This window comes from Hemitrygon akajei, chromosome 3, assembly GCF_048418815.1.
Source record: "Hemitrygon akajei chromosome 3, sHemAka1.3, whole genome shotgun sequence".
Taxonomy (NCBI): domain Eukaryota; kingdom Metazoa; phylum Chordata; class Chondrichthyes; order Myliobatiformes; family Dasyatidae; genus Hemitrygon; species Hemitrygon akajei.
The window spans coordinates 206,837,050-206,862,880 of NC_133126.1; the positions used below are offsets into that span (position 1 = coordinate 206,837,050).

The 25,831-nt window shown below is 45.6% G+C and overlaps 2 protein-coding genes across 9 annotated transcripts in view; one reads left to right on the top strand and one right to left on the bottom strand.

The window, feature by feature from the left end:
• The window catches only part of lrrc31 (leucine rich repeat containing 31), a 300,889-nt gene that overhangs the window by 57,313 nt on the left and 217,745 nt on the right, over positions 1–25,831 (bottom strand). The gene's annotated exons all lie outside the window — the stretch shown is intronic.
• LOC140722927 (uncharacterized) lies at positions 8,115–15,158 on the top strand. The gene is made up of 4 exons (XM_073037560.1): positions 8,115–8,200; positions 8,482–9,566; positions 14,461–14,901; positions 14,961–15,158. The coding sequence occupies exons 2-4, from the start codon at positions 8,649–8,651 to the stop codon at positions 15,156–15,158; spliced, it is 1,557 nt and encodes a 518-aa protein (XP_072893661.1). The 5' UTR covers positions 8,115–8,200; positions 8,482–8,648.

Here is a 25,831-nt window from a genome sequence, read left to right on the forward strand (position 1 = left end):
TGGTTAGAGAGGAGATTAACGCAATAGAAAGGAAGGACATTAGCCTGGAAGATGTGGAATCGATATGGGTAGAGCTGCATAACACTAAGGGGCAGAAAACGCTGGTGGGAGTTGTGTACAGGCCACCTAACAGTAGTAGTGAGGTTGGGGATGGCATTAAACAGGAAATTAGAATTGCGTGCAATAAAGGAACAGTAGTTATAATGGGTGACTTCAATCTACATATAGATTGGGTGAACCAAATTGGTAAGGGTGCTGAGGAAGAGGATTTCTTGGAATGTATGCGTGATGGTTTTCTGAACCAACATGTTGAAGAACCAACTAGAGAGCAGGCCATTCTAGATTGGGTATTGAGCAATGAGGAAGGGTTAGTTAGCAATCTTGTTGTGCGAAGCCCCTTGGGTAAGAGTGACCATTATATGGTGGAATTCTTCATTAAGATGGAGAGTGACATAGTTAATTCAGAAACAAAGGTTCTGAACTTAAAGAAGGGTAACTTTGAAGGTATGAGACATGAATTAGCTCAGGTAGACTGACAAATGATACTTAAAGGGTTGACGGTGGATATGCAATGGCAAGCATTTAAAGATCGCATGGATGATATACAACAATTGTTCATCCTGGTTTGGCAAAAAAATAAACCAGGGAAGGTAGTGCACCTGTGGCTGACAAGGGAAATTAGGGATAGTATCAAGTCCAAAGAAGAAACATATAAATTAGCAAAAAAAAAAGCAGCACACCTGAGGACTGGGAGAAATTCAGAGACCAGCAGAGGAGGACAAAGGGCTTAATTAGGAAAGGGAAAAATGATTATGAGAGAAAGCTGGCAGGGAACATAAAAACTGACTGTAAAAGCTTTTATAGATACGTGAAAAGAAAAAGATTGGTCAAGACAAATGTAGGTCCTTTACAGTCAGAAACAGGTGAATTGATCATAGGGAACAAAGACATGGCAGACCAATTGAATAACTACTTTGGTTCTGTCTTCACTAAGGAGGACATAAATAATCTTCCGGAAATAGTAAGGGACCGAGGGTCTAGTGAGATGGAGGAACTCAGGGAAATACATGTTAGTAGGGAAGTGGTGTTAGGTAAATTGAAGGGATTAAAGGCAGATAAATCTCCAGGGCCAGATTGTCTGCATCCCAGAGTGCTTAAGGAAGTAGCCCAAGAAATAGTGGATGCATTAGTGATAATTTTTCAAAACTCCTTAGATTCTGGATTAGTTCCTGAGGATTGGAGGGTGGCTAATGTAACCCCACTTTTTAAAAAAGGAGGGAGAGAAAAACAGGGGAATTAAAGACCGGTTAGTCTGACATCGGTGGTGGGGAAAATGCTAGAGTTGGTTATCAAAGATGTGATAACAGCACATTTGGAAAGAGGTGAAATCATCAGACAAAGTCAGCATGGATTTGTGAAAGGAAAATCATGTCTGACGAATCTTATGGAATTTTTTGAAATGTAACTAGTAGAGTGGATAGGGGAGAGCCAGTGGATGTGGTATATTTAGATTTTCAAAAGGCTTTTGACAAGGTCCCACACAGGAGATTAGTGTGCAAACTTAAAGCATACGGTATTGGGGGTATGGTATTGATGTGGATAGAGAATTGGTTGGCAGACAGGAAGCAAAGAGTGGGAGTAAACGGGACCTTTTCAGAATGGCAGGCAGTGACTAGTGGGGTACCGCAAGGCTCAGTGCTGGGACCCCAGTTGTTTACAATATATATTAATGATTTAGACGAGGGAATTAAATGCAGCATCTCCAAGTTTGCGGATGACACGAAGCTGGGTGGCGGTGTTAGCTGTGAGGAGGATGCTAAGAGGATGCAGGGTGACTTGGATAGGTTAGGTGAGTGGGCAAATTCATGGCAGATGCAATTTAATGTGGATAAATGTGAGGTTATCCACTTTGGTTGCAAGAACAGGAAAACAGATCTGAACGGTGGCCAATTAGGAAAAGGGGAGGTGCAACGAGACCTGGGTGTCATTGTACACCAGTCATTGAAGGTGGGCATGCAGGTACAGCAGGCAGTGAAAAAGGCAAATGGTATGTTGGCATTCATAGCAAAAGGATTTGAGTACAGGAGCAGGGAGGTTCTACTGCAGTTGTACAAGGACTTGGTGAGACCGCACCTAGAGTATTGTGTGCAGTTTTGGTCCCCTAATCTGAGGAAAGACATTCTTGCCATAGAGGGAGTACAAAGAAGGTTCACCAGATTGATTCTTGGGATGGCAGGACTTTCATATGAAGAAAGACTGGATCGACTAGGCTTATACTCACTGGAATTTAGAAGATTGAGGGGGGATCTTATTGAAACGTATAAAATTCTGAAGGGATTGGACAGGCTAGATGCAAGAAGATTGTTTTCGATGTTGGGGAAGTCCAGAACGAGGGGTCACAGTTTAAGGATAAAGGGGAAGCCTTTTAGGACCGAGATGAGGAAAAGCTTCTTCACACAGAGAGTGGTGAATCTGTGGAATTCTCTGCCACAGGAAACAGTTGTGGCCGGTTCATTGGCTATATTTAAGTGTAAGTTAGATATGGCCCTTGTGGCTAAAGGGATCAGGGGGTATGGAGAGAACGTAGGTACAGGGTTCTGAGTTGGATGATCAGCCATGATCATACTGAATGGCGGTGCAGTCTCGAGGGGCCGAATGGCCTACTCCTACACCTATTTTCTATGTTTCTATGTTTCCTATAGATGCTGCCTGGCCTGCTGCGTTCCACCAGCATTTTGTGTGTGTTCCCTGAATATTTGCTACATTTGTGCTTTACGTTTCCCTGAGAACATCTGTTCCCAATTTATGCTTCCAAGTTTCTGCCTGATAGCCTCATATCTCCCCTTACTCCGATTAAACGCTTTCCTGACTTGTCTGTTCCTATCCTTCTCCAATGCTGTGGTAAAGGAGAGAGATCACTATCTCCAAAATGTTCTCCCACTGAGAGATCTGATACCTGACCAGGTTCATTTCCCAATACCAGATCAAGTACAGCCTCTCCTCTTGTAGGCTCATCTACATATTGTATCAAGAAGCCTTCTTGAACACATCTAACAAACTCCACTCCATCTAAACCCCTTGCTCTTGGGACATGCCAATCAATATTTAGGAAATTAAAATCTCCCACCATGACAACTCTGCTATTATTACACCTTTCCAGAATCTGTCTCCCTACCTGCTCCTTGATGTCCCTGTTACTATTGGGTGGTCTAGAAATAAACACCCAGTACAGTTACTGACCCCTTCCTGTTCCTAACTTCCATCCACAGAGACTCCATAGACAATCCCTCCATGTCTTCCTCCTTATCTGCAGCCGTGACACTATCTTTGATCAACGTTGCCACACCCCCATCTCTTTTGCCTCCCTCCATCTGTTCTGAACCATCTAAAGCTTGGAAATCAAAGTAATCATTCCTGCCCCTGAGTCATCCAAGTCTCTGTAATGGCCACAACATCATAGCTCCTAGTACTGATCCATGCTCTAAACTCATCTGCTTTGTTCATAATACCCCTTGCATTAAAATAGACACATCTCAAACCATCAATCTGAGTGCGTCCCTTTCTCTACTTCCTTGCCCAGTCTCCTAATCTGTCTGTTCTTTTGTAGTTTCTCTATTTCCTCAAAACTACCTGCCTCTCCATCCATCTTCAAACTTTGCAACAAAGCCATCAATTCCATCATCGAAATCATTAATATATAACGTAAAAAGAATCAGTCCCAACACAGACCCCTGTGGAATACCAGTAGACACCAGTAGCCAACCAGAAAAGGCTCCCTTTATCCCATCTCTTTGCCTACTGACAATCAGCCACAGCTTTATCCATGCCAGAATCTTTCCTGTAATACAATGGGCTCATAGCTTGTTAAGCAGCCTCATGTGTGGCACCTTGTCAAAGGCCTTCTGAAAATCCAAATACACAATATCAACTGATTCTCCTTTGTCTATCCTGCTTGTTATTTCTTCAATGAATTCCAACAGATTGGACAATTAAGATTTTCCCTTGAGGAATCTCTGCTGGCTATGGCCTATTTTGCCCTGTGCTTCCAGGTACCTTGAAACCAAATCTTTAACCATCATTTCCAACACTTCTCTACCACTGAGGTCAGTAAACTGGCCTATAATTTCCTTCCTTCTGCCTCTCTCCATTCTTGAAGAGTAGAGTGACATTTGCAATTTCCCAGTCTTCCAGAATCTAGTGATTCTTAAAAGATCATTACCATACTTTCATAAACTCTGGTATTTGAAAGCTTCCCAATCCTCTAACTTCCCACTAATCTTTGCTTAATTATATGCCCTCTTTTTGACTTTTATGGTAGCCTTGACTTCTCTTGCTAGCCATGGTTGTGTCATAAGACCACATACCATAACACATAGGAGCAAAATTAGGCCATTCAGCCCATCAAGTCTGCTCTGCCATTCCATCATGGCTGATCCCAGATCCCACTCAGCTCCATTCAGCTGCCTTCTCGTCATATCCTTTGATGCCCTGACAAATCAGTAAACAATCAAATTCTACCTCAGATATACACACAGACTTGGCCTCCACTACAATCTATGGCAGAGCATTCCACAGATTTATAACTCTCTGGCTTAAAAAAATTACTCCGTACTTCTGTTCTAAGGGTAGCCCTTCAATTTTCAGGCTGTGCCCTCTAATTCTAGATACACCCATCAGAAGAAACATCCTCTCCACATCCACTCCATCTAATCCTTTCAACATTCAGTAGGTTTCAATGAGATCTCCACGCATTCTAAAAAAATTCCAGTGAGTACAGGCCCAAAGCAACCAAAGGCGCCTCAAATGTTAACCCTTTCATTTCCCAAACCATCTTTGTGAACCTCCTCTGGATTCTCTCCAATGATAACACATCCTTTCTGAGATATGGGGCTCAAAACTGTTGACAATACTCCAAGTGCAGCTAAACCAGTGTCTTATAAGGGCTCAGCATTATCTTCTTGCTTTTACATTCTATTCACTTTGAAATAAAAGCCAACATTGCATTTGCCTTCTTTACCACAGGCTCAACCTGTAAATTAGTTTTCTGGGAGTCTTGCACAAGGACACTGAAGCCCCTCAGCACCTCTGATGCTTTAACCTTCTCCCCATTTAAATGACTGTCCGTACTATTACCACAATGCATTATCATACATTTCCCAACACTGTATTCCACCTGCCACTTTTTTGCCCATTCTTCTAATATGTCTAGGTCCTCCTGCAATCACATTGATCCTCAGCTCTCCCCACCTCTCCACCTATCTTTGTATCATCTGCAAACTTTGCCACAAAGCCATCAATTCCATGCAAATTGCTCATGTGGTTCCATTGTTTAAAAAGGGTTCTAAGAGTAAGCCTAGCAATTATATGCCTGTCAGTTTGACGTCAGTGGTGGGTAAATTAATGGAAAGTATTCTTAGAGATGGCATATATAATTATCTGGATAGACAGGGTCTGATTAGGAACAGTCAACATGGATTTGTGCGTGGAAGGTCATGTTTGACAAATCTTATTGAATTTCTTGAAGAGGTTACAAGGAAAGTTGACCAGGGTCAAGCAGTGGATGTTGTCTATATGGACTTCAGTAAGGCCTTTGACAAGGTTCCGCACAGAAGGTTAGTTAGGAAAGTTCAATTGTTAGGTATTAAAATTGAAGTAGTAAAATGGATTCAACAGTGCCTGGATGGGAGATGCCAGAGAATAGTGGTGGATAACTGTTTGTCAGGTTGGAGGCCGGTGACTAGTGGTGTGCCTCAGGGATCTGTACTGGGTCCAATGTTGTTTCTCAAATACATTAATGATCTGGATGATGGGGTGGTAAATTGGATTAGTAAGTATGCAGCTAATACTAAGATAGGTGGCGTTGTGGATAATGAAGTAGGTTTTCAAAGCTTGCAAAGAGATTTAGGCCAGTTAGAAAAGTGGGCTGAATGATGGCAGTTGGAGTTTAATGCTGATAAGTGTGAGGTGCTACATTTTGATAGGAATAATCCAAATAGGACATACATGGTAAATAGTAGGGCATTGAGGACTGCAGTAGAACAGAGTGATCTAGGAATAATGGTGTATAGTTCCCTGAAAGTGGAATCTCATGTGGATAGGGTGGTGAAGAAAGCTTTTGGTATGCTAACCTTTATAAATCAGAGCACTGAGTATAGGAGTTGGGATGTAATGTTAAAATTGTACAAGGCATTGGTAAGGCCAAATTTGGAATATTGTGTACAGTTCTGGTCACCGAATTATAGGAAAGATGGCAATAAAATAGAGAGAGTACAGAGAAGATTTACTAGAATGTTACCAGGGTTTCAGCACCTAAGTTTGAACAAGTTAGGCCTTTATTCTTTGGAGTGTAGAAGGTTGAGGGGGGACTTGATAGAGGTATTTAAAATTATGAAAGGGATCAATGGAGTTGACGTGGATAGGCTTTTTCAATTGAGAGTAGGGGAGATTCAAACAAGAGGAGATGAGTTGAGAGTTAGGGGGCAAAAGTTTAAGGGTAACACGAGGGGGAATTTCTTTACTGAGAGAGTGGTAGCTGTGTGGAACGAGCTTCCAGTAGAAGTGGTAGAGGCAGGTTCAGTATTGTCATTTAAAGTAAAATTGGATAGGTATATGGACAGGAATGGAGGGTTATGGGCTGAGTGCAGGTCAGTGGGACTAGGTGAGAGTAAGTGTTCAGCACGGACTAGAAAGGCCGAGATGGTCTGTTTCCGTGCTGTAATTGTTATATGGTTAAATCATTGACATACAATGTGAAAAGTAGCAGTCCCAGTACTGACCCCTGAAGAACACCACAAGTCAATGGCAGCCAATCAGAAAAAGCCCCTTTTATTCTCACTAGCTGCCTCCTGCCTGTCAGCCATTCCACTATTCATGCCAATACATTTTCTGTAATGCTATAGGATTTTATCTTGTTAAGCTGCTTTACGTATGGCAACTTATCAAATGTCTTCTGAAAATCCAAGTAAATTACATACACTACCTCTCCTTTGTTCACCCTGCTTGTTACTACCTCGAAGAACTCCAACAGATTGGTCAGACAAGACATCCCTTTACAGAAACCATGCTTTGACTTATTTTATCATTAGACTCCATGTATCTTGAAACTTCATCCTTAATAATCGACTCCGACATTTTCCCAAGTGGTTGGTAAGTTGATGGAGAAGATCCTGAGAGGCAGGATTTATGAATATTTGGAGAGGTATAATAGGATTAGGAGTAGTCAGCGTAGCAGTAGTCAAGGGCAGGTCATGCCTTATAAGCCTGATTGAATTTTTTGAGGATGTGACTAAATACATTGATGCAGGAAGAGCAGTAGATGTAGTGTATATAGATTTCAGCAAGGCATTTGATAAGGTACCCCATGCAAGGTTTATTGAGAAAGTAAGGAGGCATGGGATCCAAGGGGACATTGCTTTGTGCATCCAGAACTGGCTTGCCCGCAGAAGGCAAAGAATGGTTGTAGACGGGTCATATTCTGCATGGAGGCCGGTGACCAGTGGTGTGCCTCAGGGATCTGTTCTGGGACCTCGACTCTTTGTGATTTTTATAAATGACCTGGATAAGGAAGTGGAGGGATGGGTTACTAAATTTGTTGATGACACAAAGGTTGGGGATGTTGTGGATAGTGTGGAGGGCTGTCAGAGGTTACTGTGTCACATTGATAGGAAATAAAACTGGGCTGAGTGAGAAGTGGCAGAGGGAGTTCAACCCAGATAAGTTTGTTTATTTGGTAGGTCAAATATGATGGCAGAATATAACATTAATGGCAAGACTCATGGAGGATCAGAGGGACCTTGGGGTCCGAGACCATAGGACGCTCAAAGCTGCTGCGCAGGTTAACTCTGTGGTTAAGAAGGCATATGGTGCTTTGGTCTTCATCAATCATGGGATTGAGTTTAAGAGCTGAGGGGTAATGTTGCAGCTATATAGGACCCTTGTGCTGCCTTTATGGCAGTTATTTAGTTTATAATATTTTCGCGTAGTAATTTGTTAGCATTTTTTTAGTTAAAGTTAGGATTGTTTAAATCAATTGATTTGTCTGTAATACATCGCGGCTGCCATGACGTCACATCCGGGTTCGCCGCGTCTTGTGGGGAATTACCGGTTTGAGATTCACGCAAGGGTGGGGGTCACTCACATGTGCGACCATAACGCTGACTAGGGTCTCTCTATGCACCAAAGACACAGTGAAAGCAACGCTGTAAGTCATTAGATAATCGGTATTTTGAGTTAAAATGTTAACGCCGATTCTGTTAAAAGTAACGACGGTCGGTAAGGTTTACCTTTTCGTCAGTTAAAGAGTCAGGATAGTTTGTATTGAAGTGTATCTAAAGCAGCCAATGGAGCAGCTAGATTCTGACTGTATGCTGCACTTTAATGTAATGTAGTTATTGTAGTTTTACCTTTGCAAGTATTCACAATGTAAATGTGATATTTAGAAGGGAACAAACACTGTACCAATCCTGTATTGTTTTTCAACAGTTTTCACCATGCGTTAATGTGAAGAGTGAACAGTAAATGGTTAATCTTACTGCGGTCTCGTTTGCATTGATTCTGGTTTATCTCGACGTTTACCTCGGCGTTACTTCACACCCGAGCGAGAACGTTACAGTGAAAAAGCGGCATTATCAGGTGTTTAAAGTGCAGCCATGTCAACCCGATCCAGCATCAAGTCGTTGTCAAAGTCATCGTCATCCTGCGATAGGGGCAGTAGGGCATCAAGTAAGGCCACCCAAGCAAGAGCGAAAGCAGAAGCCGCCAAGGTGCGAGCGCGCTTTGCCAAAGAAGAATTAGAAGTAAAGATGAAAGCGGCTGCCAGAGAAGCCGAAAACCAGAAGGAAAAGGCTGCCAGAGAAGCCGAAAACCAGAAGGAAAAGGCTGCCAGAGAAGCCGAAAACCAGAAGGAAGCGGCTGCCAGAGAAGCCGAAAACCAGAAGGAAGCGGCTGCCAGAGAAGCCGAAAACGAATTGGAAAGGAAAAGGGTAGAGGCACGGTTAGAAGCGCTGAAGCTAGAACGAGAAGCAGCAGCTGCCGAGGTGGAAGCAGAGTTAATAGAAGACGCCGAAGAAATGCATGATCCGAAGGACGGAAAATCTACCTCAGAAAAGATCGGATTGGAACGTACAAGGGACTATGTCCAATCTCAAATGGAATGGAAGACTCTTTCTTCCTCTCTTTACTTATTCGATAACGTCCCACTTCACGAGGAGTCTTGGAGAGGCCCGACGGCATCACGTCCATCCGAGGAAGATAATTTACCCTCGCAACTCCGCGATGAACCCAGGAATGCAAGGGCTCACGACAAGTACTTCTCGACACCGAACTTACCGGATTTGGGGAGAAGAGAGGCAAAGACTGAGTCCAGACCAGCAAATCCCATAACAGATGTACGCCCTCAGTCATGTACCTGTGGACATGTTCCCTCAGCCCGCACGCCACCTGCAGACGAATCCGCAGCACGGTATTTCGCACGACGGGATCTCGTCACTTCAGGACTATACCGGTTCGACGATAAACCTGAAAATTACCGTGCATGGTACTCCACTTTCACCAACGCTATCAACGGAGTCCAGCTCAGAGCAACCCAGGAGTTGGATCTTATGGCAAAATGGCTGGGAAAAGAATCATGCGAACAGGTGAGATGCATGCGTTCAGTGTACATCAACAAACCCGAGCTAGCATTGAAGAAAGCATGGGAGAGACTTCAGGAGGGCTACGGAGCCCCCGAAATTATCGAGGCGGCGCTATGCCAACGTTTGGGAAATTTTCCTAAGGTGTCAGCCAAGGACCACACCAAGCTAAGAGAATTTGGAGATTTACTCATGGAGATTCAAGGCGCCAAAGAAGACGGCCACTCAGCTGGTCTAGTATACCTAGACACTCCAACCGGGATTAGACAACTCGTGGACAAACTTCCATTTGGGCTGCAGGACAGGTGGTTGTCCGTTGCCTCAGATTACAAGGAAGAACACGAAGGTCAATTCCCTCCCTTCGAGTATTTCACCAGGTTCGTGTGCAAGGAGGCGAAGAAGCGAAACGATCCTAGCCTCATAGGTCCAGGAAGCAGTACAATTTACACCAAGCCAGATAAATCCACTTCGAATAATTCCAACATTACTAAACCAGTCTCAGCGCTTAAGACCCAAGTCCTTACAACTAACAACGACCCTAGCAAGAATTGTCCATTGCATAACAAACCCCACCCTCTCAAAAGATGCAGAACGTTTAGGGAAAAACCCCTCGAAGAGAGGAAGGCCCTTCTCAAGGAGAAAGGAATATGTTTTAGATGCTGTTCCTCGACCTCTCACTGTGCGAGAGAGTGCACGATCGCCATGAAGTGCCTGGAATGTGATAGCACTAATCACGACTGGGCCATGCATCCTGGCCCGTTACCGCAAACCGACGAAGCTCCTTCACCCCCACAACAGGACGGCGGGGAGGGAGAAGCTCACTCCAGGACACCTGTTGTCAGCTCGAGCTGTACGGAAGTTTGCGGTCAAGCTCAGGCAAGCCGTTCTTGTTCAAAGATCTGTCTCACTAAGGTGTACCCTAAGGGAGCCAAAGACAAGGCCATCAAAGCCTACGTAATTCTGGACGATCAGAGCAACCGCTCGCTAGTCAGTCCAAAGTTCTTTAACTTGTTCAACATTGAGAGTGAGCAGTTCCCATACTACCTTAGAACTTGCTCAGGCAACATGAAAACTTACGGAAGGAGGGCCGAAGGCTTCCAGATCGAGTCCCTGGATGGTAAAGTCCTCATCTGTCTCCCCCCACTCGTAGAGTGCGAGAAAATCTTGAATAACCGCACTGAGATCCCGACGCCAAGTGCGGTGCTACACCAACCACATCTCCACCACATCGCCAAACACATCCCAGAGCTGGATCCAGAAGCAGAAATACTCCTGCTATTAGGGAGGGATGTTCTCCGGGTACACAAGGTTAGGCAGCAGGTCAATGGACCACACGACGCCCCCTTTGCCCAACACCTGGATCTGGGCTGGGTGGTGATAGGAGAGGTGTGCCCTGGCAACGAACACAAATCAACGGTTAACACACTCAAGACCAATGTGCTAGAGAGTAGCCGCCATATGATTCTTCAACACCGCACAAGTTCCATGTGCGTCCAGGAAGCACCACAAGGCTTTAACAAGCGCAAAGTAACTGACGAGACGCTGGGTCAGTCTGTCTTTGCTCATAAGGAGCACGATAATAAACTTGCTCCATCGACTCAAGACGCCATCATCTTAAAAACGGAGGACACCAAGGTCTTCAGAGACAAAGCAAATAGTGGGGTCGCCCCACTACCTTTCAGAGAACCACGCCAGTGCTTGCCAAACAACAAAGAGCAGGCAGTCAAGCGGTTCACGCCCTTGCAAAAAACCACGAAAAGGAGACCTGAGATGCAGCAAAGCATCCGATCGACCCACGAGGTACTGGGCACACCAATGGCAGAGGTCACAGCCATTATGAATGCACGACCACTCCTACCCGTGTCTTCTGACCCGGAAAACCCCTTCATACTGTCGCCATCAATGCTCCTTACGCAGAAGGCAGGAGCTGCCCCTCCACCAGGGGACTTCTCCGATAAGGACCTGTACACAAAGCAATGGAGAAGGGACCTTCAAGTTGGAGATTTAGTCCTGCTCAAAAACAAGCAAATCGCCGGCAACTGCTGGCCAATGGCCAGAATCACTGCCACATTCCCTAGTAGGGATGGACAGGTCAGGAAGGTTGAATTGAAAACTACCGACCAAGGCGATGGGAAAATTTACCAAAGGCCTGTTACAGAAGTCATTCTACTTCTACCTAATGACTGAATTAGAGACTGAAGTTTGTATTATGTTCATTGTGACCTTACGAAGGTCAAGCGGGGAGTGTGCTGCCTTTATGGCAGTTATTTAGTTTATAATATTTTCGCGTAGTAATTTGTTAGCATTTTTTTAGTTAAAGTTAGGATTGTTTAAATCAATTGATTTGTCTGTAATACATCGCGGCTGCCATGACGTCACATCCGGGTTCGCCGCGTCTTGTGGGGAATTACCGGTTTGAGATTCACGCAAGGGTGGGGGTCACTCACATGTGCGACCATAACGCTGACTAGGGTCTCTCTATGCACCAAAGACACAGTGAAAGCAACGCTGTAAGTCATTAGATAATCGGTATTTTGAGTTAAAATGTTAACGCCGATTCTGTTAAAAGTAACGACGGTCGGTAAGGTTTACCTTTTCGTCAGTTAAAGAGTCAGGATAGTTTGTATTGAAGTGTATCTAAAGCAGCCAATGGAGCAGCTAGATTCTGACTGTATGCTGCACTTTAATGTAATGTAGTTATTGTAGTTTTACCTTTGCAAATATTCACAATGTAAATGTGATATTTAGAAGGGAACAAACACTGTACCAATCCTGTATTGTTTTTCAACAGTTTTCACCATGCGTTAATGTGAAGAGTGAACAGTAAATGGTTAATCTTACTGCGGTCTCGTTTGCATTGATTCTGGTTTATCTCGACGTTTACCTCGGCGTTACTTCACACCCGAGCGAGAACGTTACAACCCTTGTCAGACCCCACTTGGAGTACTGTGCTCAATTCTCATCGCCTCATTACAGGAAGGACGTGGAAACCATCGAAAGGGTGCAGAGGAGATTTACAAAGATGTTGCCTGGATTGGGGAGCGTGCCTTATGAGAATAGGTTGAGTGAACTCGGCCTTTTCTCCTTGGAGTGACGGTGGATGAGAGGTGACCTGATAGAGGTGTATAAGATGATGAGATACATTGATCATGTGGATAGTCAGAGGCTTTTTCCCAGGGCTGAAATGGCTAACATGCGAGGGCACAGTTTTAAGGTGCTTGGAAGTAGGTACAGAGGAGATGTCAGGGGTAAGTTTTTTTATGGAGAGAGTGGTGAGTGAGTGGAATGGGCTGCCAGCGACGGCGATGGAGGCAGATTGATAGGGTCTTTTAAGAAACTTCTGGATAGGTACATGGAGCTTAGAAAGATAGAGGACTATGGGTAACCTTAGGTAATTTCTAACATAAGTACATGTTCGGCACAGCATTGTGGGCCAAAGGGCCTGCATTGTGCTGTGGTTTTTTTCTATGTTTAAAACTGAAAAAAACATTTGGTTACTGCTATATATTATTGGCTATTGTGCCTTCATGTTTCAGCTTTCCCTTCTTATAGCTTTTTTAGTTGCCTTTTGTTGGACTTTAAAATCTTCCCAATCATCCAACGTCCCACTCACTTTTGCTGTCTTTTATGCCCTCACTTTGGCTTTCATGCAGTCCTTAACTTCCCTTGCCAGCCAGAGTTGCCTACTTCTGCCTTTCAAGAACTTCTTCCTCTGTGGGATATATCTATCCTGTGCCTTGTGAACTATACCCAGAGATCAGCCATCTTTGCTCTGCTGTCATCCCCACCAGTATCCTCCTTCAATCCACATGGGCAAGTTCCTCTCTCATGCCTCTGTAATTCCCTTTATTCCATTGTGATATGTGACTTCTGCTTCTCCCTCTCAAACTGATACTATGATCATTTCCTCCTAAGGGTTACTTTATGGTAAGCTCCCTAATAAGATCTGGGTTTTAACACAACACACAATTTAAGATGGCCTTTCTCCCAGTAGGCTCAAGCACAAGCTGCTCTAAAAAGCCATCTTGTAGGCATTCAACAAATACCCTCTCTTGCATCTGACACCAATGAGAGTAGATACAGGACCGCTAAAAAATGAGGCGGTAGAAAGAATAACAGGGGACAAGGAGATGGCTGATGAACTAAAATCAGTCTTCACTGTGAAAGACACTAGCAGTATGCCTGATGTTGTAGAGTGTGACGGAAGAAAAGTGGGTGCAGTTACTATTACAAGAGGAAGGGGCTCAAAACTGAAAGACCTAAAGGTACATAAGTCACCCAGACCGAGGAACTGCATCCTAGGGTTCTGAAAGAGGTAGCATTATAGATTCTGGTGGCATTAGAAATTATCTTTAAAATTGGACTCTGGCATGGTGCCAGAGGACTGGAAAATTGCAAATGTTACTCCTGTGGCGGCTCATCCACACGGCAAGCGAATCGGCTTCAGCAGTCGCAGGCAAGTCCACAGCCAGCAGCAACCAAGAGGGCTCTGAGTGCAGGGCAGACCTCGGCCCGGAAGCCGACGTCACTTCTGCCCCGCAAAAAGTGGGGGATTCTGGGAGCGGGCACTTAAGCACGCGTGGATTGAAACAGTAAACAGTTCAACCAGCCCTGCTCAACTCAGTGTGTTGCTTTCACTCGTTGCGTAACAGCGCGACAACATTGGTGACCCCGACAGTCCAACGACATTTGGACCCAGCATGAATGACTTGGCTCTGCAGAATGCAGTTTCCCTTAAACTGCCAACCTTCTGGATCGCTCAACCCCTGGTCTGGTTTGAGCTAGCAGAGGCCCAGTTCCAAGTCAGGCAAATTGTCTCAAATGCCACCAGGTATTACATGTGGTGGGCGCCCTCGACCAGGAGACAGCGGGCCGCGTTATCGACTTTCTGCATCAGCCCCCGGCAACAGACAGGTACGAGGCATTCAAAGCCGTGTTAATCCGCACATTTGGCCTCTCCCACCACAAACGGGCTGCGCGGTTACTGTATATGGACAGCCTGGGCGAAAGCACATCATCAGCCCTGATGAGCGACATGCTAGCACTGGCAGACAGCCATCAGCCTTGCCTCCTTTTTGAACAAATCTTCTTGAAGCAAACGCCAGAAGACATCCGCCTCCTGCTAGCAGATGAAGACTTCAGAGACACGCGCAGGGAGGCTGCCCGCGCGGACATGCTTTGGCGCACCAAACAAAATGGTGGAACCACCATCGAAATTAGTACTGCGGCACAGCCGAAAGCCCAGCCCTCCCACACCCCAGCAGTGGAGCACGTAACACCCACACCAAGGGACGGCACCACTTCTGATTCTTGGTGTTTTTATCATCAAAGGTGGGGTTCCGAGGCCCGCCACTGCCGACCGCCATGCTTGTTCCAGGGAAACGCCAGGACCAGCTGTCGCTGATGGCTACGACGGCTGGTCACCATGATAGCTTCCTCTACGTTTGGGACCAGCACTCTAGGTGTAGATTCCTGGTGGACACAGGGGCAGAAATCAGTGTCCTACCCCTCTCGAGCCATGATACCTGAACTAGAAGAACAGGACCGGAACTTACGGTAGCCAACAGCAGCACCATCCACACCTACGGCACAAGAACCATCCCCTTGCAGTTCGGTTCCAGCACTTTACATGGACATTTATGCTGGCCACAGTATCACTGCCTGCTCGTGGATTTGAAGGGACGACGACTTGTCGATGCAAAGACGTTCCAGACTTTCTCCCTCGGTGAGGCCAGGTTACCGGCCCCGCACCTGGACTCCATCACGTATTCTGACAACAAGTTCGCCAGAGTGTTACCGGCGTTTCCATCTATCATCATGCCGCAGTTTTCCTCAACAGCCCCCAAGCACGGAATGATGCACCACATTCCCATACAGGGACCTCCCCTTCATGCCTGGGCCTGCAGGCTACTGCCTGACAAGCTCAGCCTCATGAAAGAGGAATTCAGGAAGATGGAGGAGATGGGGATTGTGCGGCATTCCGACAGCCCGTGGCCTCCCCAGTCCATATGGTGCCCAAGTCCGCGGTAGGGTGGAGACTGTGCGGTGACTATAGGAGGCTGAATGACACCACCATGTCCGATCACTATCCGGTACTGCACATCCAGAACTTTACGGCCAACCTGCACGGGGCGCGCATCTTTTCGATGATTGACCTGGTCCGAGGGTATCATCAGATCCCAGTCCACCCAGACGATGTACCCAAGACAGCCCTCATTACCCCCTTTGGCCTGTTCAGAGTTCCTCAGGATGCTGTTTGGGCTCAAAAACACGGTGCAGATGTTCAAGTGCCTGATGGACGCAGTAGGGCGAGATCTAGACTTTCTGTTCATCTACCTGGATGACATACTTATTGCCAGCCGCTCCCGTCAGGAACATCTAGCACATTAATGCCTGCTCTGCCGCTGCCTAAGCGACTACGGCCTGGCTTTCAACCCCACCTACCAGCCATCGACTTCTTGGGACACCGGATCGACCGCCATGGAGCTGTGCCCCTGCCGGCAAAAGTTGAAGCCATCCGCCGATTCGCCAGACCCAGCACTGATAAAGGCCTGCAGGAATTTGTTGGGATGGTTAACTTTTACCATCGTTTCCTGCCCTCAGCAGCCCAGATCATGCGGCTCCTTTTCGGCTTGATGTCCAGCAAGGCCAAAGAGGTCACCTGAACAGAGGAGGTGACGGCGACTTTCGAACAAGCCAAGAACATGCTAGCAAACACCACACTCCTGGTCCACCCCAGGGTCGACGTCCCCACTGCCCTCACTGTGGATGCCTCTGATGCGGCAGTTGGCGGCGTGCTCAAGCAGCTCATCGAAGGCCAGTGGAAGCCGCTCACTTTTTTCAGCCGGCACCTACGACCGCCCGGAACTTAAGTACGCACTTTCGACAGGGAACTGCTGGCCCTGTACCTTGCCATCCGGCACTCCAGGTATTTCCTGGAAGGGAGGGAGTTCACGGTCTTCACAGACCACAAGCCCCTCACTTTCGCGTTTGCCAAAGTGTCGGACCCGTGGTCCAACAATGCCACCTGTCGTACATCTCGGCGTTTACCACAATGATCAAGCACATCTCCGGGAAGAACAACATGGTAGCTGACGCGCTCTCACGCACCTCATCCAATCAGTGCACTCTCTGTCTCCGGGGGTGGATTATGTGGCATTAGCTAAGGCACAACGACTGGACAGCGAGATGCCGGCGTACTGAACCGCAGTCTCAGGACTCCGCCTCGAAGACATACCCATTGGGCCTGAAGGTAATGAGCTCCTTTGTGATGTGTCCACTGGGCAACCTCGGCCCATTGTCCCAAATGCTTGGAGGTGCCACGTTTTTGACGCCTTGCACGGTTTAGCCTACCCTTCCATCCGGGCGACCATCCAGCTGATCGCAGATAGGTTTGTGTGGCACAGCCTAAGCAAGCAGGTCGGGCACTAGGCCAGGACATGCACACATTGTCAAACCTCCAAAATCCAGAGGCACGTGTGGGCCCCACTGCAACCCTTCCAGCCGACACATAGGAGGTTTGAACATGTCCACGTGGACATCGTCGGCCCACTGCCTGTTTCAAGAGGAGAGAGATACCTGTTCACCATGGTGGACAGGTTCACGAGGTGGCCGGAAGCTGTCCCACTCGCTGACACGGCCACGGAGAACTGCGCCAGAGCCCTGATTACCACCTGGGTGGTACGGTTCAGACTCCCAGCCCACGTCACTTCAGACAGGGGTGTGCAGTTCACATCGGCTCCATGGCCTGCACTGGCACAACTCCTCGGAACCCAGCTCCACCCACCGACTGCTTACCACCCGCAGTCCAATGGCCTGGTGGAACGTTTCCACAGGCACTTGAAGTCAGCTCTGATGGCACGCCTCCGAGGGCCAGACTGGGTTGACGAACTCCCCTGGGTGCTGCCTGGCATCCGCATGGCACCCAAGGAGGACCTGGCCGCATCATCAGCCGAACTTGTTTACGGTGTCCTGCTCACAGTTCCCAGTGAGTTTGTGCCAGCACCCCATGGCCAGGAGGACACACCTACAGCGGTCCTAACTAAACTCTGGGAGCGGCTTGGAACACTTGCCCCAGTCCCGACGTCCCATCACGGAACAACACCCTCTTACAACAGAGCAAGTATGTTTTCGTTCGCTGAGGCAAGCACAGACCACCCCTGCAACGACCATACAAAGGACCCTACAAGGTGGTGTGCCATAATGGGACAACCTATATTCTTGACATCGGCGGTCGTGAAGAGACTTTTACCATTGACCATCTCAAACCGGTGCATCTAGACCTTGAATGCCCAGTTGCGGTGCCACCCCCACGACGACGAGGCTGACCACCTAAAAGAACTGACAATGTGCAGGCTGTGGACTCTGCACCTCCTAGCGCCAGTTCTGGGGGGGGGAGGGTGCGTCATGTGGCAGCTCGCCCACACGGCAAGTGAACTGGATCCAGCAGTCACGGGTGAGTCCGCAGCCAGCGGCAACCGTGAGGGCTCTGAGTGCGGGACAGACCTCGGCCCAGAAGCCGACGTCACTTCCACCCCGCAAAGAGTGGGGGATTCTGGGAGCGGGCACTTAAGCACACGCGGATTGAAACAGTAAACAGTTCAACTAGACCCTGCTCGACTCGGTATGTTGCTTTCACTCGTTGAGTAACAACGCGACGACACTCCACTCTTTAAGAAAGGAGGAAGGCAGCAAAAAGGAAATTATAGACCAGTTAGTCTGACCTCAGTGGTTGGGAAAATGTAGAGTCAGTTGTGAAGGATGAGATGATGGAGAACTTGGGTACACAGGACAAGATGGGACAAAGTCAGCATGCTTTCCTTCAGGGAAATTCCTGCTTGACGAATCTGTTGGCACTCTTTGAGATTACAAATAGGATAGATAAAGATGATGCAGTGGATGTTATATATTTGAACTTTAACAAGGCCTTTAACAAGGTGCCACACATGAGGCTGCTTACAAAGTTAAGAGCCCATGGTATTACTGGAAAATTATTAAGATGGTTAGTGCATTGGTTGATTGGTAGCAGGCAGCAAGTGGGAATAAACAGATCTGTTTCTGGTGGCTGCCAGTGACTAGTGGTGTTCGGCAGGGATTGGTGTTGGGATCACTTCTTTTTATGCTGTATACAAGTGATTTAGATGATGGAATAGATGGCCTTGTTGCCAAGATTGCAGATGATACCAAAATTGGTGGAGGGGCAGGTAGTGTTGAGGAAACAGGTAGGATGCAGAAGGACTTGGACAGATTAGGAGAATGGACAAGAAAGTGGCAAATGAAATACAATATTAGAAAATGCATGGTCATGCACTTTGTTAGTAGAAATAAATGTGCAGACTATTTTCTAAACAGAGAGGAAATCCAGGAACCTGAGAGGAAGATGGACTTGGGGGTCCTTGTGCAGAACACCCTAAAGGCTAACTTGCAGATTAAGCTGGTGGTGAGGAAGTATTCATGTTAGCGTTCATTTCAAGAGGTTTAGAATACAAGAGCAAGGTTTTATAAGGCACTGGTAAGGCCTCACCTTGAGTATTGTGAACAGTTTTAGGCCCCTCATCTTAGAAAAGATGTGCTGGCATTGGAGAGGGTTCAGAGGAAGTTCACAAAGGGCGGTGAATTTGTTGCCACATGCAGTTGTAGAGGCCAGGTTGTTGGGTCTATTTAAGGCAGAGATTGATAGGTTCTTGAATGGACATGGCATTAAAGGTTACAGGGAGAAGGCCAAGATATGGGATTGAGGAGGAGATTAAAAAAAAAAGATCAGCCTTGATTAAATGGTGGAGCAGACTCGATGGGCCTGATGGCCTAATTCTGCTTCTAAGCCTTATGAACCTTAGCAAGGCACTTAACAAGATCCCAAATGGGAGGCTGGTGAATAAGTTTCAGTCGCTCGCATCCAAGATGAGGCAGTAAAATGGATTAGACATTCGCTTTGTGGGGGAAGTCAGACAGTAGTTGTAGATGGGTGCCACTCTAATTGTAGCCTGTAACTAGAGGTGCACCATAGGGATTGATGCTGGGTCCATTGTTGTTCGTCATCTATATCAACGATATGGATTGTAATGTGGTTAACTGGATCAGTAAACTTGCGGATGTCTCCAAGATTGGGGGTGTAGTGGACAGTGAGGAAGGTTGTCATTGTTTGCAGCAGGATCTGCACCAGCTGGAAAAATATTCTGAAAATGGCAGATGAAATTTAATGCAGACACATGCGTGGTGTTGCACTTTGGTAGGACCAGACAACGTAGGTCTTACACAGTGCATGGTCGGGCACAGAGTGCTGTAGAACAAAGCGATAAGAATCAGAATCAGGTGTATTATCACCGGTTGAGAAATTTGTTAACTTAGCAGCATAGTACAATGGAATACACGATAATAAGGAAAAAAAATAATAAACAAGCAAATCAATTACACTAAGGATATATTAAGGAGATTAAAAACAGAGCAAAAACAGAATATATATTAAAAAAATTAAGTGTTCATGGGTCTAAAGTCTATTTAGAAATCATATGGTAAAGAGGAAGAAGCTGTTTCTGAATCGCTCCGTGTGTGCCTTCAGGCTTCTGTACCTCCTTCCAGATCTAACAGTGAGAAAAGGGCATGCCCTGGATGATGGGGGTCCTTAATAATGGACGCTGCCTTTCTGAGACATCACTCCTTTAAGATTTCTTGGATTCTACAAAGACTAGTACTCAAGCTGGACCTGACTAATTTGACAACTTTCTGTAGCTTCTTTCGGTCTTGTGCAGTAGTCACCCACCCCCACCTAACCAGACAGTGATGCAGCCTGTCAGAATGATCTCCACTGTATATCTATAAAATTTGTTGAGTGTTTTAGGTAACAAACCAAATCTCTTCAAACTCCTAATGAAATATAGCCGCAGTCTCGCCTTCCCAATAGCTGCATTGATATATTGGGACCAGGTTAGATTCTCAGAGATCTTGACACCCAGATCTTGAAACTGCTCTCTGTCTCCACTTCTGATCCCTCTATGTGGATTGGTTCGTATCCCCTCGTCTTATGTTTCCTGAAGTCCACAATCAACTCTTTCGTCTTACTGATATTGAGTGCAAGGTTGTTACTGTGACACCACTCAACTAGCTGGTATATCTCGCTCCTGTACGCTCTTTCATCTCCATCTGAGTTTCTACCAAGAATGGTTGTATCATCAGCAAATTTACAGATGGTATTTTAGCTACACCTAGCCAGCCAGTCATGTATATAGAGAGAGTAGAGCAGTGGACTAAGCACAACCCTCCGAGGTGCGCCAGTGTTAATCAACAGTGAGAAGATATTATCACAAAACCATACAGATTGTGGTCACCCAGTTAGGAAGTTCAGGATCCAATTGCAGAGGGAGGTTCAGAGGCCCGGGTTCTGTAGTTTATCGATCAGGATTGTGGGAATGATGGTGTTAAATGCTGAGCTACAGTCAATGAACGGCATCCTGACGTAGGTCCAGCTGATCTAAGATTGTGTGAAGAGACATTGATATTCTGTCTGCTGTAGACCTGTTGTGGTAATAGGCAGATTTCAGTGGGTCCAGGTCCTTGGTTTTGGTGAGGCAGGAGTTCATTTTACCCATGATCAACCTCTCAAAGCATTTCATCGCCGTAGATGTATGTGCTACTGGATGAAAGTCATTAAAGCAGCTCACACAACTCTTCTTAGGCACTGGTATATTGAAGCAGGTGGGAACTTCCAATCACAGCAGTACAAAGTTGAAAATGTCCTTGAATACTCCGGATAGTTGGTTGGAACAAGTTTTCAGTCTTAACAAGTACTCCGTCAGGGCCTGACGCCTTGCGAGGATTCACCCTCCTTAAAGACAGCCTGACATCAGCCTCTGAGATAGAGATCACAGGGTCACTGGATGCAGCAAGAATCTTCACAGCTGTAGTTATATTCTCCCTTTCAAAGCAGGCATAGAAGATGTTGAGCTCATCTGGTAGTGAAGCATCGCCGTCATTCATTCTAGTGGGTTTCACTTTGTAGAAAGAAATGTCCTGCAAACCTTGCCAAAGTTGATGTACATCCGATGTCACTTCCAACCTCACTCGGAATTGTCTCTTGCCCTCGAAATAGCAAGGGCAAGTCATTCCTGGTTTTCTTGTACAGACTTGATTCACCAGACTTAAATGCCACCGACCTTGCCCTCAGCAAACAATGAACTTCCTGGTTCATTCACGGCTTTTGGTTTGGGAATATATAGCAAGTTTTCATAGGCACACACTTATTCACATAGATTTTAATGTAGTTGGTAACAGCTGCGGCATATTCATCCAGACTCAAAGATGAATCCCTGAATACAGTCCAGTCAACTGAACTTCCAGTGAGAACAGGCCCAAAGCTGCCAAATGCTCCTCAGATGTTAACTGCTTCATTCCCACAATCATCCTCGTGAACCTCCTCTGGACGCTCTTGAATGATTTCTGAGATATGGGGCCCAAAACTGTTGACAATACTCCAAGTGCAGCTTGACTAGTGTCTTATAAAGGCTCAGCATTATCTCCTTGCTTTTATATTCTATTCCCGTTGAAATAAATGCCAACATTGTATTTCCCTTCTTTGCCACAGACTCAACCTGCAAATTAACCTCTGGGAGTCTTGCACAGAGAGTGGTGAATGTGTGGAATGGGCTGCTGGTGACGGTGGTGGAGGCAGGTATGATAGGGTCTTTTAAGAGACTCCTGGCCAGGTACATGGAGCTCAGAAAAATAGAGGGCTATGGGTACCCCATAGGTAATTTCTAAGGTAAGGGCATGTTCGGCACAGCTTTGTGGACCGAAAGGCCTGCATTGTGCTGTAGGTTTTCTATGTTTTCTATGTTGGTAAATATGACGTCATCCACTTTGGAAGTTAAAATGAAAGAGCAGATTATTATTTAAATGGTAAACAATTGCAAGATGCTGCTGTGCAGAGGGACTTGGGAGTGCATGTGAATGAATCACACAAGGTTGGTTTGCAGGTGCAACAGGCTATCAAGAAGGCAACTGGAATGCTGGCCTTCATTGCTAGAGGGATTGAATTTAAGAGCAGGAAGGTTATGTTGCAAATGTACAGGGTATTGGTGCAGCCGCACCTGGAGTACTGCATGCAGTTCTGGTCTCCATACTTGAAGAACGATATACTGGCTTTGGAGGTGGTGCAGAGGAGGTTCACCAGGTATTCCAGAGATGAGGAGGTTAGGCTATGAGGAGAGATGAGTCACCTGGGACTGGACTCGGTGGAATTCAGCAGAATGAGGAAATCTTATAGAAACATATAATATTTTGAAAGGATAGATAAGATAGAGACAGGAAAGTTACTTCCACTGGTAGGTGTGATTAGAACTAGGGGACACAGCCTCAAGATTTGGGAGAGTAGATTTAGAATAGCGATGAGGAGGAACTCCATTTTCCCAGAGAGTGGTGAATCTGTGGAATTCTCTGCCCGATGAAGCAGTGGAGATTACCTCAGCAAATATATTTAAGACAAGGTTGGATAGATTTTTGCACAGTAGTGGAATTAAGGGTTATGGGGAAAAGGCAGATAGGTAGAGATGAGTCCACGGCCAGATCAGCCATGATCTTACTGAATGGCGGATAATGAAATAGGATAAAACTTTATTTCTTAGAATGCTTAAGATTGAGAGGGTATTTGATAGAGGCATACAAAATTATGAAGGTATATACAGGGTAAATACAAGCAGACTATTTCCACTGAGGTTGGGTGGGACTACAACCAGAGGTCTTGGGTTAAGCGTGAAAGCTGAAAAGTTTAAGGGGAACATGAGGGGAAATTTCTTCACTCAGAGGGTTGTGAGAGTCATGAAACAAGCTGCCAGCACAAGTGGTGCATCTGAACCTGATGTCAACGTTTAAGAGAAGTTTTGATAGGTCCATGGATAGTAGAAGGGCTATGGTCCCAGTGCAGGTTGATGGGAGCAGTTAAATTAAATGGCTCGGCATGGACTAGATGGGCCAAAGGGCCCTTTTCTGTGCTGTACTTTTCTATGACTCCATCACAGGTGGAATGCCCATGATGGTGTGGTGTTTCATTGATCTGTTATGGTTACTGTTCTACTGTGGATTTATTGAGTATGCCCACAAGAAAATGAACCCTCAGTTTGTATATGGTGACATACATGTACTTTGATAATAAATTTACTTTGAACTTTGCTTTCTATAATCTCTGTGACCGAACCTCCACTGTTCACTGGGATAATGAATCTGACTACACTGTAAAGGATGTAGAGCAGATTTAGTATTTCACTGGCAAAGAGAGATTGGATACACTGGGTTTGTTTTTCCTGCAGTGGAGGATGCTGAGAGTGCCTGGATAAAAGCATGATAGAGTGCATAGAAAACTTACAAGGTTGTTGCTGGGATTTGAGGATCTGAGTTGCAGGGAAAGTTTGAATGGGTTAAGACATTATTCTCTTAAGCACAGGAGAATGTGGAGAGATCTTATAGAAGCACAGAAAATTATGAGGAGCTACAGACAGGGACAAGGCAGGAGAATAAGTGGATATCTTATAGAAGTAGAAGGTATATATAGAAGTATATAAAAATAAGATATACAAGTAGAAGTATAGAAATTATGAGGGATAGAGATAGGGTCAATGCATGCAGGCTTTTTGCCCTCAGGTTGGGTGAGACTAGAACAAGGTTGCAGATTGAGGGGGAAAGGTGAAATTTTTAAGGGGAATCTGAGGGGGAGCTTCTTCACTCAGAGGATGTTACATATGAAAAAAACTCACAGCAGAATTGCAGGTTCAATTGCAACACCTTAAAAGAGCATAGGAAAAAGACCTGTGTGTGACTTTTGAGACAAAGGAGTGGGACAAAATTTGCAAAAATGTCAAAACAATGTCAAGAAACCGGAGGGTGCGCCTTATTCAGTTTAAAATTCTACACAGTTTTTATTGGACTCCAGCAAGGTTACGTAGATTAGGGTTGAAAATACCCCTGAATGCTGGTGCTGTGAGGCGGATAAAGGGGACTTAGCACATGCGCTCTGGTCCTGTCCCAGAACTCAATAATTTTGGATTATGATACATAAGTATATTGGTGAAGTTTCGGGTATTTAAATCCCTTTCTGCCCCAGACTTTTTGTCTTGGGAGACACACTTGGGTTACTTGGGGATAAACACTTCCAAAATTGGATCCAGACAAGTACAATGGTAGGAAGACAAATTATACTTAGAGGTTGTAGAAACTTGGGGGACCATCATTTCAGCAGTGGGCCACAGAAATAGCCAAAGTCGCAGCTTTTGAACGCATGGCTTACAAACAGTTTGATAGATTGGACATTTACACACAAAAATGGGGCAAATATTTAGGTTTCCTGGATGGGGGGGGGGAATAGTGGTGAAGGCAGTGGTGAAGCATATTGCTGAATGGCAGTCTTTTATGTTATTAGAGGTCTAAATTGACACACATGGTTATTATATTTATATTTATTTCTGTCATGCTTGTTTTTATTTTATTGATAATTTTATGTTTTGTAAGCTATGAATTACATAATTTCAACACTGACTCAAGGGTTCGGAGAAAATTTGTAAAAGAACTCAATAAAATTTAAATCATAAAAAAAGTTTAGTTAAGTACATGGATGGAGAGGATATGGAGGCCCATGGTCTGGGCAGATTGGACTAAGATGGCACAGACTAGATGAACATAAGGGCCTGTTTCTATGCTGTAGCACTCTGTGGTGGAGCAGACTCAAAGGGCTGAATGGCCTAATTCTGCTCCTATGTCTTATGGACTCAATATAGAATTAAGAGCAGATTGATAGGGTAGATAGTAAAGGTGTTTTCTATGCTAATTGTGGGGGTGTCTAAAACAAGGGCTTAGATGAGGACAAATGGGAAACATTTCCAGACAGTAGTTAGAATGTGGAACATACTGTCCAAGGTGCTGCAGGTAATGGTAGGTGCTCCCACAACATTTAAATGTCTGCACAAGCATTTAAATCAATACCAATTGTGACACTGTCTCAGTTGTTCCACACTGACCAGCTAGTCTCACATATCAGTGTTTACCCCATAACTCTGAAAGCCTTTCCAATCCATGTCCAATTGTCTTAACCACTTCCTCTGGGAGCTCATTGCACATATGAACACCACGCCTTGTATAAATAAAGTTGCCTTTCAAGTTCCTATTAAACCTTTTCTCTCTCATCTTAAATCTAACCCTTGGGAAAAGACTGAGTGCATTCA